The 15,395-nt window shown below is 37.2% G+C and overlaps 1 protein-coding gene across 1 annotated transcript in view; it reads right to left on the reverse strand.

The window, feature by feature from the left end:
* LOC124162904 (myb-binding protein 1A) overlaps positions 1 to 15,379 on the reverse strand; it is a 33,214-nt gene extending 17,835 nt beyond the window's left edge. The window contains exons 1-8 of the mRNA XM_046539625.1: positions 15,188 to 15,379; positions 14,907 to 15,110; positions 12,346 to 12,528; positions 7,201 to 7,398; positions 6,738 to 6,929; positions 6,420 to 6,648; positions 3,907 to 4,102; positions 798 to 1,083 (exon numbers count right to left, since the gene is read on the reverse strand). Coding sequence (XP_046395581.1) covers positions 798 to 1,083; positions 3,907 to 4,102; positions 6,420 to 6,648; positions 6,738 to 6,929; positions 7,201 to 7,398; positions 12,346 to 12,528; positions 14,907 to 15,110; positions 15,188 to 15,379 — 1,680 coding nt within the window. The remainder of the gene's footprint in view (positions 1 to 797; positions 1,084 to 3,906; positions 4,103 to 6,419; positions 6,649 to 6,737; positions 6,930 to 7,200; positions 7,399 to 12,345; positions 12,529 to 14,906; positions 15,111 to 15,187) is intronic.
* Positions 15,380 to 15,395: the final 16 nt, after the last annotated feature.

The following is a 15,395-nucleotide window of genomic DNA, read 5'->3' on the forward strand; positions in this document are numbered from 1 at the left end:
GATGGAAAATATAAGAACTGCATTACCTAAAGTCCATTTATAACATTAAAGAGACAAGACCGGGATTTAGTAACACGGTTACATCTTCATGTGACCCACTGATAAAATCTTAATGACCAGCTATTATAGGATACTTAATACAGTAAAACCTCTTTACATCGAAATGGAGGGGACCAAAATTTGGGTATTTTGATGTATGGAGGTTCACTATAGAAGGTTTTAGTAATAGGCACCATTTTTTCACATCCTTCGGAAATGAAATACTGTCTTTTAAACCATTATATTTATGTGTTTAAACAAACGTGCATGCATTAGTGAACATGTTTTTATTATTTAATAATTACAGAAAGCGAGCACTATCGCATGATTTTTACCATGATTCCAGGGAAAACGATGTGATCTCTCTGAGTTCAACAGTCACTTAAAATGATTAAGATAGTTGGATACCTTTTTCTTATTTACTGTTAGGTATGCTCTCATATGGATAAAGACCACAACTAATGATTAACGTGAAAATTACAGCACATTAAAGGTGTATAAGAAAAAAATAAGCATGAAACATTTATCCTGAAAATATCATTCCATGTACGTAAATGTGGCTGCATTAATGGTCTCTAGTTGTCTTGGTACGATTTGCAGAGATAGTTAGGCCATCTCGGGGGTGTCTTCTTGGTATGATAAGTGGGTTTTACGAGATAAAGAGGTTCACTACATAGAGACTTTACTGTATAAAGTTAAAAACATTTAAAGATCTTGAGAAGTAGATCAATAACAAGTTATAAAGATTCATAACAAACCTTTCCTTTGAGAGCCTTGTCTTCAACAGAATCATCCATCAGAAGGTCATTTACATGACTGACCAGTTTGAAAAGCAAAGCAATGGAATCGTTCAAGCCACACTTATGATCCAAAGAGCGGAAAAAACTTTCTCGCAGAGCATGTGCCAGCTCAAGTCCAACAACTCCCACTTCATTCGAATCTGAATGACCGAGCTGCTTGCTGAACACTCCCCAGTGAAGAAGAAATTTGGCCTGTTCAAATTTCCAGTCATGCTCTGAAGCCATTGAAGTGACTCCCACCAGCCTATAAATGAGATTAATAAAGTATTTTCAACAAAGCAATAATACATGGTTATTGATGAAGCTTCTCATTGCATACTTCAAGATTTTATGAGCACCAAGAAATTAATGCAATCGTAATAAGGAACAAACACACGCAACAAGGATATCAGAAGACTTATGGTAAACCAGAGATATTCACAACCGAGGGATAATGCACATTGGCATCATTAGCGTGGATGCATACTCTAGATAAATATGTTATAAAATTTTAAAAATGGCTGATATTTAAACCTTAACGCTTCACAAAAACCATGAATCTAGGGATAACAGCACTGGTGAAAAAAGAGGCTGCTTGTATGAAACAGGAGAGTAAAAATGAGGTCTCATCAACTTATGGCAAAGAAAATGACAATAAGAAGAAGACAAATGAAAATGATCATATACTTGGCAATAATGAAGGAAAAGATTAGGTTATGTCTAAACAAAATCTTAATTGAATTAATCTATTTTAGAAGAAAAAAAATGTAGGCACCTTATTGAATTTGGGTGCGGAATGATTTACATTTTTTAGGGATAGGTTGGTTTGGTTCTCGTTTCCTATGGTTCATGAGGTCACAACCACAACTGGAGTCAAAAAGAATCTGTATCGAAGTAATTAGAGTGAATACTAGCTTGAACAATGCTCATTCATTTTCAGTTGAGGAATCATAACAACACAGTGATAGAATAAACTGTGGCCCATTCAAGATCTGGCTAATGAATCATGATATCATTTCAGTTACATTACATTTTCTTTCAATACATTAAAATATATTTTAGAGAGCTTCATGTGGGCCCTGAACATTCTTCATTAGTAATCAATCACAAGAAAAATCATGACTAATGATGTTTTTCAGGAAAGAGGGGCAGTAATCATTGGAAATTAACTCAAAGAAGACAATATCAGGAAATTGTGAAAAATGGAACCACAAAAATGACTTGAGCAAGGATAGCTGCAAATACAAGGCACCCGCACTATGCAAACAGATAATCCCAAATCAGATTATGACACATTCTATGATTTCCAATAGGGTAGTTTCCTTCATCAAAGAAAACAAAAGGCATTGATTGCGATTCATTACCCACCATTAGGGTATTCATAATTTATTTGGTTTTAGATACCCCAGTTTAGACGAACATTAATGGTCATTTTTAACCTCATTTGAAAGAGGCCAGATTGGCACCCATGCCATGCCACTCCACGTGACGTCACAGGGACCTAGATGCCACACGAGTAGTCCAAATTTTACATCGTCTGAGATTACCCATGCATGCATGAGGCACAGAGCTCAGGGAAACATCTCTTAATAATCACCTATTAAAACTGCCTATGGTCGGAAAGTTTCCTTCGTTTGATAAGGTGTTAAAATCCTTATTTAAGCCAAGTGCTACCTGCTAGCAGGGTACTCTGCTACCTGCTAGCAGCCTGCATGGCAGCGGCGCACATATCCTCGCCCCAAGGTCACCTCACATGGTGACAGCAGGAACCAGAATGACGTCACACGGGCTTTTTGCAGCATTCATAATTATTGTTAGCCGTTGCGTTTTCGCGTGCTTGAAAATTTTCACTTTTCTTTAAATCGCGAAAAATAGATACCATCATTTAAAAATCTAAAAGCGTGAAATGCGTACTCCAGGAGTAATAATCTTTCAATTTAGGCAATAAAAAAGTAATAGGAAACCACCCTATTGTATCCACAGCTAGAAGTACCAGTTAGTGGAAGCTCTCCAAGGCAAGGAAGAGCGTAGAGAGGAAGAAGCTCTAAACTAGGAGCAAGATTGAAGTCATCTGGATCATAATGCTGCAAACTAGATGATCCTTTGAATCACATTGATATTCCCATACATAAACTTATCATTCAGAAAAAGTCTATAGCTATTATAAAATGAAGCTTATGTATGAGCTGAATAGGGTGGTTTCCTATTATTTTTTTATTGCCAAAATCGAAAGATTATTACTCCTGGAGTACGTATTTCACGCTTTTAGATTTTTAAATGACGATATCTATTTTTCGCGATTAAATGAAAAGTGAATAATTTCAAGCGCGCGAAAACGCGACGCGTAAGTAGGAATGATGGGAAAAAGTCCGTGCGATGCATTTCTGGTTCCCCTACCGCCTTGTGAGGTGACCTTGATCGAGGCTCTGAGCGGTGATAGGACGCAGGATGCTAGCGGGTAGCTGAGTACCTTGCTGGCTGGTAGCGCTTGGCTTAAAAAAGGTTTATTAATACCTTATCAAACGAAGAAAACTTTCCGACCTTAGCCAGTTTTAATAAGTGATTATTAAGATATGTTTCCCTGAGCTCTGTGCCTCATGCATGCATTGGTAACCTCAGACGATGTATAACTCCTATCCTCTCGTGTAGAAACTAGGTCCCTGTGACGTCACGTGGAGTGGAATTGCATGGGCGCCAATCTGGCCTTTTTCAAATGAGGATAAAATTTGACCCTTGCCATTCGTCTAAACCGGTATTTAAAAAACCAAATAATTTGTGTATTATGAATACACTAATGGTGGGTAACGAATCGCAATCAATGCCTTTCGTTTTCTTTGATGAAGGAAACTACCCTATTACCTAAGAGATGGAACTGAGAACCAAAGCAAAGAACCAAGCTGCAGCTGAAAAAAAATTGGCACCACCCCATCCCTAGAGTTTTTGTATAGGGCAAAGCTCAAAAGGTTTAAGACTACACCCGGTTAGGATCACACCCAGAGCTTGTAGCAGGAAATAGGACACACAATTGTCAGCAAGTTGAGGTAACACAGGGTTTTTATGATAAAATATTATATAGAGCATAGCATACCTTGCTAACAGTTGAGCTGCATAAATTCTCTCTTTATTTTTCCATGGAAGAGCTCTGAAATCTGGCTTTCTGTAAGTGTTCCCATCTTCTTCCTTGATTGAAATTTTTCCAGACACAACATCTTGGTAAACCTTGGCTAGTTTCTTTATCCCTTTTGATGCTAAAGAGGTTGTTATAGGCTGAACAATTTTGAGGCCTAAGCAGAGAAAAATTAAATGCTTGATTCCCTGAAACATGTACATCATTATACACTATATACATATGCAACTTTTAACTTATTCACCTGTTTGGCAATGAATTGCTGTTTGTTTAACCCAAAAAGCGAGCAAGTTTCTAAATTATGTATCTGCCATTTTATAATGGCTACCAACTCAAAAATATCAAACCGGTTTCCAATTAAAATAAGATTTGATATTGCAGGAACTTGCAAATTTGTATCAGGTATGGAACTTAAGTTTTTGATTCAAAACATGTATGGGACCAAAGTACCTGATCGGGAACTTTTGGAGATAAGGATAATCTGGTCTGAAAACTTTTTTTGATGGGGCTGTGGCAACATTAATTGAAAACATTCATGTGGATTGTACACACAATGTATCAGAAACTAGTACAATTGGAAACACTGACCAGAAAAGGTTTGAAAGCCTTTGAGACTTGGTGCTGGTAAAGGATCCCGTTGACCAAATTTTAGGATAGGATGAGAAGCAAGTAGGAGCAATGAAGAACAGGAGAAGAAAGGTATCTGTGGCACCATATACCGTAGAAAGAGCCGTTTGATAGGTCACATCACACGACATAGCCAGGGTATCCAGCCAAACAAAGCAGAAAAATTCATGCATAATTCCCCGTTTTCCACGAATATTTTACAAAATTACGGGTTATTCTTACGTGATTACTGCAATAGATAAGAATTTTGAAACACTCAAAATGACTTTAATACTTTTAAATAATATTATATTTATATCTTTAAAAGGACAAGGAATTGGTTAGTAAGTAAACACTGTATTTAAAATTCATCTATGCACGCCAAGACTCTGCTTAGGTAGAGTCTTGGCTTGCATAGATTAATTTTATAATAAGTAGATAACGACATCACCTGGAATTCTATTCTTCCTGTTTTTGAATTTTACTTGAGTCAAGAGTGCTAAACATTTCGATTCTGTTGTGTTGTCTGACATTCCACATTTTAATGTGGCTGTAAAAATTCTACTAAGCTACTGCACTTACAATTACGACAAACACATTTTATGCCAGAACATGGATATTGAACTTACAACATTTTATATGAATTTAATTGTGAATAAAAGATTTTGAAATTCCCTGTTGGAGCAAAAAAATCATGAAGTATTCATGCATTATTCCAGGGACTAAAAATTCACGCTAAATTCAGCATTTTCCAAGTGGCTGCACACCCTGCATTACAGGCCTGTTCGTGCAAAGAATACGAAGGCGGAGTTTTCCATATGAAATCAATCCTAAAAATGACATTGGTGCTTTTTTCATACCTTTGTGAAGGCATGAATGTTGGAATTATTAACTTATTTCTTCCTTAATTCTTAGTTAATCACACTGATAGCAGAGCATATAAAAGGAACTTGAACGTCTTTCTTTTCACTTACTTTACTCACAATGCACAAAACAAGGCATGGTTACACGTAGCAACATACAAAGACAACAATGGTAAACTAAACAGACTACTGGCAATATTAATATGCACCGTATAAATGAAACATAATTAACAAAAATCACTCACTCCAACAACGAAAGACAAGATAGAATAACATCAGCGAAGTGAAGGAACTACTGGTATTTGGTTGCATAGAAGGAACCACAGGTATTTGATCGCATATAAGATGCACCCTCATTTCCGTAAGGTGCACGCAAGAAAAAAAGTCTGTGCAAGGGATCAGCACTTAAACAACTTGAGTTAGTTCCTTTGAGATGTTACACAATCATACAAATCAAAGTGAGATGTCGAATGAGCTTGATCGGATTTTTATGATCTTATTCTCTAAGCATCTTGTTCCCCACTCCTTCAATACAGCAGAATCCAAGAAATGATAGTATTATATATAACGAGTATATTGGCGCTTGAATTCATCAAGTGGGTAATTAGGGGGGTGGGAACATAGTTTATAGTCAATAATTTTATAATACAATTTTAAGAAAAAAAATTACATTTACAATAATAACAATAAATATTGTCACACAATAGCAAAGAGCTTAATATTATCAATAACAGCTACAAAAATTCCTTAGTTGAATAATAAATACGTAGTAAGTATTATGGAGTTGGTATTGAACACTAACCCATGAACCTTCACATTTAAGACTATTTTTTTGAGCTATTATTTTGGAAAAAAGGTGACTCTTATCCGCAATCAAATACAGTAACTTGGGAAAGATAAACACGGAGGGCTGCATTATACTAACCTTAGACTTGTGACACTACAGTATGTAATTGGGCATGCTGAGGCTAGCACGGGGCAAATGACAATAGATTATTCACTAACCTGTATCTTTTTCAATCATGAAATTTCCCGGATGAAATAACAGCTTTTTTAGCACAAGCACCTTTGTCTTGTCATTCACAGATTCATGCTGTAAATTTTTCATCAACACATCAAATACTTCTTTCACTTTCGAAAATATCACTTGCATTTCCTTGTCCTGAGACTGTTTGGCATTAGCTTTGGACTTAAGAATAATATTTATAAAAGGAGGAGATATGAAAGCTGACAACTGAAAAATAAAACACCATGTGAGAAACAAAATCAGGTATTATTCCAAATACAGTAACATCATGTAGTTAATAGTGAAATTTCACATACCTGACTTTTGTCTTGAGTGTGATTAATAATATGTTTCAATACTTCTAAACCAACCAACTGACGATTTCTGTTTTGCTTCACTAAATGCTGTTCAACATTTGACCACAGGAGAAGAGCATGCTCTGTACCAACCACCTCTCGACAATATTCTTCATAGACTGGATGTTTTATGTAGCTAACATTTGGAATGTTCTGAGGAAAAAAAAGAAAAATACTCAAACTTAAGAGAAAATACCCTTGAGAGTATGGTGTGAGTTTCTACTTACATATATATTAGCATGAAAAAGTATAAATAACACTTATCATAGCCCTGTATTGAACAGTCAGTTCTGACATCATATATTCCAAACATAGATATAAAAAGTGATTATGTAAATACTACACACAAAATGGTGATATTTAGGCAGTAATGATTACAATTGACAAATGTACTTCCGTGCAGAGATAAAATAAATAAACTCACCATTAGTACACTGGCACAGTGTGGAACATTTTCAGCACTGAGCACTGAGTCTTCCTCAGATATTACTTTGGGGAAGTACGATTTAATACACAATAGTAAGTGCAGTTCGTCCAAAGAACGATCTTTCGGATCTTTCTTAATCCCTGTTATTTCCTGGATTGCAGGCCAAATTATCTTCTTAAGCAACTTCTTGTTTGCCTAAAATAGTGAAATTAATATTGAAGATAAACAGTTCACAATGAAATGAACAATGTTCAAAAACTACTCAGCCAAGATATGGTGATGTGTGTGTGACTTTTATTTGACACCGTGATCATATTAATGTCATTTAAGTTGGCTATTTGGATGTCAGCTGAATTTTTTGGATGTAAAGTGCTGCCGTCTATCGGCCTTATGTTGTTCTGGGTTCATTTTGCTAAATTAGTACATAAGTTTCAATCAAAAAGTCTCTTCGAGAGAGGCAGTCTCCAAATCCATACCTCCAGGGTGGACCAAATGGCATGGTGTCCAATCAAAGTTATCCAGTGAAAGTAGATGCCCATTCAGTTTTCTTTGGAACAACATTTGCCTAGCAGTAAACATTCCACTAGCTCAACGTAAGACATGACTACAATAGGGTGGTTTCCTACTATTTTTTTATTGCCTAAATCGAAAGATTATTACTCCTGGAGTGCTCATTTCACGCTCTTAGATTTTCGAATGACGATATCTATTTTTCACAATTAAATGAAAAGTGAAAAATTTCAAGTGCGCGAAAACGCGACGGCTAAGTAGGAATGATGGGAAAAGTCCGTGTGACGTATTTCTGGTTCCAGCTGTCGGCGTGTGAGGTGACCTTGGGGCAGTGGCGGTTTGCCCATAAGGACTCTCGGACGCCGCCCCTCCCAAATATTTGAAAAAGTAAAAAAAAAAAAATATCCATTAATTTATAATTATACATCTGATTAATCAAAGCCTTTTTTCAGTCCCATACATCGAAAGTGTTGGAAAAACACGAAAAGAAATAGCGCGAGAAGTTCGTATTTGTATCCGTGGGGCGCTGGCCAGAACGTCCCAATCCATCCCCATGCAGTTATATGGAGAGTGGTAGTGGTGGGGGCCGCTGGTGCTATGACGCGTCTAACGTTGTGTCTTACGGAGGTCTTGGGACGTCGTCCGAAAATGCGCAGAGCGACGAGTGAGTTGACATCGCTGCGCAGGCCGGCGGGCGTTTAATCTGGCGTCTACTTGGTGCTGCCACAGAAAAGGGACCTACGGAATCAGAATGGTCACTGTACTGGGTGTATTTATACGATTTTAATTTTTAATTACTGGTAGGTGTTGCTACAGTAAATAAATTATCCCATTATGCTTGCGTTTTTTGGTGTTTGAATTCCGGAACACATAAAATCCAACCAGTTAAAGGCCGTATTGACGAAGGAAAACTATTCTCGAGTATTTGACACAGTTCTGTTATGATTACGTTTTTCAAGAACCTTGGGGAAACTAATACTATAATAATTAGGCCTTAACAATGTATTCATATCTTCCCGATGATTAGAAATGCGGTACCTATTTTTCAGATAAATTTATCAAAACACCTGCAGTATTAGGAAAAATCAGTTAGCATTCCCCAATGATTTATAATTTAAGAAATAGTTGCGTGCGTGATAGGGTGAAGGATTAAATATGATTTAAATCGTTAAGCGCGACTTTAAATAGAGTCATTCAATTAATGTCATGAAGTGCCGCGTACAATGCACCTTTTGTGTGTAGGTTCATCATTTTTCTAGCCGTCCTTGTTGTATTAGTTCATGTTCACCTAATTCCCTAGCGGCAGAGCGGTAGCTGTCTGACGGAAAATGCCCACTTGGGTCTGATTTAAGTGGCCTCGAAGAGTTCATATCAGTGCGGAAATCCTTACAGCTCCCATCTGTGGCTCACAATTGTCAGTCGAGTCGTCTTCTTTTACGATCTAGAACTTATTTTCTATTATATCATGGCAATGATTTCGAAGACACGGTTATTCCAAATGCGACCCGTTGGCGTCTCGTGTGTTTACCACATACGAATCTTAGACTCAAGGAGATGGTCCGTGATGTCCTTTGTTTGCTTGAATGCCTTTGCTGACCTTAAATTCGTCCCTCAGCTGAATCAGCATTAGTGGACCACGACTTCTATCTCCCTTGAGTCGTCCTTATAGTAACGGCAAGACTCTCGGAAAGAACGGAGTGAAATGAGTTCAGACATCATTTTCGAGGAGTTAATTGTGCGTAATTGCCGATTAAGAAGTTTCTTAGTACTGTGTGTACATTCAAGAAGATAATTTTGAATTAATCAACAGTGCTCGTTTTTTTAAGGGAAATATAGGGAAAAATTGTCCCAATTCTGTGTCCAGGCACCTTGTTCTTTTTGGTCGTATTTTTCGTCGGCCTATTTTGTGTCGTCCCTTGTTTTTTTATAGACTACTGCCCTTGCCATGTGTTCAATCACAAAGAAATTGTTGTCCAGCGCTGATTTCAACGAACGTGTAATTGATCACTTTGCTGGACAAAATGAAAGAAGGATGGACTTTTGCAATATAACTAAAGGCCTGTGAGTATTTCATATTTTGTTAAAAATGTGTGAGAAATGTTTAATTGTTGATTTTAAATCATACTGTATTCAAGAAGCAACGCGAACACCGCCATCAAAGTTTACATCTGCAATAGCAAAGCGCGCGCATTCTAGTAGTGTTTGGTGCCTAGTGGAAGTCAGTGACACTCTCCTCCCTCCTCAGGTGTTACAAGTGTCATTGCTACCTAAATCATTGCAAATGTTGTACGGCACGCATTATGATTGCAAAACGAACAACAAAAGTGTATTGCGGGCATATCCGCACGAAGAATGTAGACGCTAAAACCTAAAGTTACGTATTTTCGTTTGTATTTGCAAAATATCGCAGCAAATATATTTTTATTCTTCAAGATCATTGATCAGTATCATCGAGAGTCCGGACTAAGCCGATCCGTATGACCGAGAGTCTACTGCATTTAGTATTTATTAATCAAGCTTTATTAGGAAAACTAGGTATTTTTGTTGAAAAAACGGAACGTATGGCATCACAGAATTTAATTCCTAGATTGCCGTAAAAACTCAATAAAATACACGAAATATTAAAAAATTATGACCCCCCGGTGGAGTGCGCCCCCCCTAGCATTTGACTCACGAGCCGCCACTGCCTTGGGGTGAGGCTTGAGCGCTGATACGACGCCGACTGCTAGCAGGGAGCTGAGTACCCTGCTAGCAGGTAGCGCTTGGCTTAAATAAGGATCATTATTCCCCTATCAAACAAAGGAAACTTTCCGAACTTAGGTATGTTTAATGTGTGATTATTAAGAGATGTTTCCCTGAGCTCTGTGCCTCATGAATGCATTAGTAATCTCAGACTATGTAAAACTCCTACCTACTCGTATAGAAACTAGGTCCCTGTGACGTCTCGCGGAGTGGAATCGCATGGGCGCCAATCTGGCCTTTTTCAAATTAGGTTAAAATTGACCGTTAACATTCGTCTAAACTGGGATTTCTAAAACCAACTAATTTGTATATTATGAATACACTAATGGTGGGTAAGGAATCGCAATCAATACATTTTGTTTTCTTTGATGAAGGAAACTACCCTATTATACACAAGTTATACCTAGCTCTATCTCATGACTTAACGTTTTACGGTACTTTTTACGGTAACGGTTTACTTTTAGGAGGCAAGGAACAACAGAGGTCATTTGCACCATGAAGGAAGGGTGAGTAAGGAAGAGAGGAGAGAAACCAGTGTCGGCATTAGCCTGCTCCTAATGAAAGGCACCATAGGGGACCATGGCTTAACGTCCCATCTGACAGAGTATTGCACTTGAAATATCCTCCATATGACATCCCAGCAGGGATTGGGCAGTCTGTGAAAATTCTCTGCCACTGCCAGGAATTGAACCCAAGTCCACAGGGTAGGAAGCCAACACACTAGCAACCACATCAACCAGATCCCTTTTAACCTTTTACATAAGTACTTGTGGTTCATCATACCAATAGAGCTAGCTTTTGTTCCTTTACCGAGAGAGTCGATTCTGCAGTGTCTCTATATAAAATACTTTCACTTAAAAAGCTATTTTGTTCATTTGTCATTCATTTGCTTCTATAAATACTTTACATGGCCTGGTGTAGGTTATAATGATCAAAATTAAATACATCATACTTCTGAAGAAAAAATCTATCAACTTGCCTTTCGCAAATAATATTCAGAAGGCATCTTTCTGCTTTCAAATTATTTCTACCTCCTGTAGATCATGAAGACCATGGTTGTTAGGTACTTAGCATTAATCTTTTGCAAGAAAATTAATTTTTTAAATCGTGAAAAGCAAAGTTGGGATTTCTGTTTTACTTTCAGTAAAATTTTATCTAGTTTGTCAGCTCCCTGACATATGAATGGATATTTGCATACATTGTGTGTAAATCAAGTGTTACATTTATAAGTACTCAAAATGCACGGATGGGCTGGTTACCCAAGGACCCCTGTGGCAACCTGGTCAATAATGGTTTGAAGCGGAGCAGAATGCTGAGTTTAAATATGAAAACCATACATTTGAAAGAAAGAAATAGTAGAATATTAACGGAATGGAGAGCTGCATCAAACCAATCTTAGGAATTTTGGCTAAAGATGATGAAAGTGAAAATGTAAAAAAATAAACCGAAAAAGAAGTAAGATGGGGACCCTATCCCCAATGAATTGATTATTACAATGATAAGTGTGTTCACCAGAGCGAGAAGAAAGATAGGATTGGCTGTAAAAATAGCACAAGTCTTGCATGCTCTATCATATCACAAATCCCGTACTCTCAAGGTACAAGGAAAATGGAAGGTGATCAAGGAGCCTCTTGAGGCCTCTGACCCTGGAACTCACAATTTATTACTTTTTTTATTCATGCAGTTTAAAAGTCAAGAAAAGAGGGCACCCTGGAAACAGACCACCTGCCATGCATGTGATGATTAAGCTTGAATGTCACCCTTCACCACCGTAAAGGAGGCATGCAGTTCACTAGAGATGCTTATATACTTTTCAATGAATCAAGGGCATCATCCTTAATTTTTCGTAAATATACCAACAAATAACGAGCAAATGAATATTATTGTTACCTCTTTTATCAGATGACTGAGAAAGTTGTTGGCAACTAAAGTTAGATATGATCGTTTGCTACCAGCTGTAACAAGTCCTGTCAATATTTCACTCTGTTCCTCTTCTGATGCTTCTATAAATCTTCCTGATTTTATAATAGCTCCGTAAACCAGTACTTGACCCATATGTATATCAGCAGCCTCCTGTAAAATTTAAATTTCCCATTAATCTCACTAAGAATTAAACAAGGAATATTATGAACGAAATCGTTTCAGGCTTGACTTTGTGGAAATACACAATTTTCACGATAAAATATAAATAACAAATGTTAATTTCCACACTTAAATGTATAACTCCACAATCGACCATGGTTTCGACCCGCTACACCATTTTCATTTCATCGGTGGTTTGTTCCTGATCCAGCAAATATCTCTTGCTAGGGTGTACATGATGTCCAGTTTTTTTCTGAACTTGCAGTATCACGCATCATATAGATATTGAACTTTGGTTCCAGTATGTTCTATTAAGCCGATATATGGAAATGAGGGTTGAAACCATGGTCAATAGCGGAGTTATACATTTAAGAGTGGACATTACCATTTGCTGTTCATATTTTATCATGGATGGAACCTTAAGTCACAAGACCCAAAATTACCAATCAGTTTCCCAACACATAAATCAATCAAAAATAACTTCTTCATTTTGTTCACATTGAAAAAAAAATACCAACCGTAATCAGAATTCTGCAAAATATGCAGTAGCCATATCCGTCCATAGTTTCATTGCTGAGGAAATTAATTATGGCTGATGGTTGATACACAAAGTTGGACAGAAAAAACATCACTGCTATGGGAGTCAAACCTTTTTATAAGCTCTCAGTAGAAATCATATTAGTAAAGCAGATACGTATGTCACATACATACATTAAAAAGGCCTACTTTGAACACACAGGGACCGTTTCCCTAAGCCAAAACTTAACATTTATGAATTTTAATTTATGGCTTGATAACCCGATTACTACAATATGTATATTAGAGATTCCTTCCGGCATGTTTATATGATTCTACGTCACTATTCTTGTGAAATTATGTGTTCTTCTTACAACCGTCGTTTTGCCATCAGTTCATGAATGTGAATGATTTTCAAATTATGGCAGTATGTTGTTATTTCTACTCATATTATAGAAGTGCCAAGAATGGAAAAATTATTTTTATACAAAAATCCCTTAATGAATGCTCAAAAATGATGGAATCTAAACAACATCTACGGATGTGCTGAAAGTTTTGCATCCATTTTGTCATTACTCTGGATGTTTGTCGGCCTGGCCGTAAGAAACCCATAACAAGCTTCCTTGATAAGCGCCTTCCTAATTTCTTCCTTTCACTTTATCTCAATGACTTATAATGTGCTAGCTGGGTAGTTTAAAACATTTTATACTTTTACGCCTAGTTATACTCTCATACAATTAATGAAAAACTTTACTGTGAATATTTTACCCTCATTTAGTGTCATACTAACACATTAGAAGTACAGTAAAACTAAGTTATGGAGATTGATGTGAGCAATGGGCATAGTTTTAAGTGGGAGAAATAGAGTAAGTTATATGACATAAATCTAATGATAGGAAAATAATAACAATTTCTCAGTTTCTCTCAGACTGTCTCAATGGGTCCTTTTCATTTTCAGAATCATAATTTTCCCAGACAATTCCAGAATTTGCCTAATTAATCCAGATGATCCCCAGAGAAATTAGTAAATCCATCAGGGAATAGTATAAGACTTAAAAAATTAGATATGTGACCACATTGAATATGTGTAAACAGATAATCGTACAGAATGGATTCAAATAATTGTTACCATATCTCCCTGTAGCTTTTAGAAAAAGGAATTTAGGCCCAAATGAACCTCTAACATATTTTTTTACACTCTTTCTCTCCGTCCCAATAAATCACACTAACAAAAAATGTCCCTGGATGTTCATACAACCCCTTACATTGACTTTTATCTTGGTCAACATTTAGGGGAATAGACACTCATCTCGTGATTTGTTGATAACACTAACTCATGTAAATCAGGCAGCAACTATTGAGTACCTATTCATATTTTAACATTAGGAGATGATGGCTGAGGGAGGAAGATTTTGTCACTGTAATACTCACCGAAAAAATATTGTAATGGATTATGATTTTGGGTCAGAGTGAATGACTATATTGGCTGGAGCTTTACTTAGGGCATACTCACTCCTCACGTTTTACATACACACCACGTACTCTACAGCATTCAGGTTTAAAAAAGATCGACTTGACAAGGAATAACACAAGGCAGCTACAAGCAAGCAATGAACAGGAGAGACCCAAGTGTTAACGGCGATGGTAAGCCCCATGACCTTATCGCGATAAAATTCACCTGCTCGAATACATACTTTACAGGATCAGTTGCAGACGGGGGATCAGTAAGTAGGGGTTGGGGCTCCCTACACAAATCAACAACTAATGTAGTTGAAACAACGTCATAGGACAAGGATTGCTGTGGGTCCATACTGTCCCTGCAATAAAGGCCCGGATACTCTTGATATACTCACACTTTTCGAGACATTTTTTCCTTTACTGAGCTCTCTCTTGACCAATTCAATCACATCTTTCACAGGTATTACAGGAAATATATTTAATAAGCTTGATAACGCTGCAAAATACCCGGTTCGAGATTCATTGCGGGAGGCTGCCACACCACGAACAAGTCTCTCCAACACATAGTCCAGTTCATTTTTATGCTGACTATCATCATCCTGAGAAAGAAAGGCATGCTAATATATTCTAAATAAAAATGGGAAGGGAACTCCTATAATTGCACAAAAAAACATACCTTAACTCCATACGGTTTCCCAACAAGCTTTCTAAAAATGCTGAGGGCGGCTTGAACTCTATTGGATTCTGATGGCTTTCCCAAGCTCCTTAAGCCTTCTAACGTACTTGTCTGAACATTTTCTAGTTTCTTTCCGGCAAACTTATCATTCCCACGTGTGCCTCCCTGGTCCATGTTGACTTTTTCCACCATTTTCCACCGCTCGCTT

This window comes from Ischnura elegans, chromosome 7 (genome assembly GCF_921293095.1).
Source record: "Ischnura elegans chromosome 7, ioIscEleg1.1, whole genome shotgun sequence".
Taxonomy (NCBI): domain Eukaryota; kingdom Metazoa; phylum Arthropoda; class Insecta; order Odonata; family Coenagrionidae; genus Ischnura; species Ischnura elegans.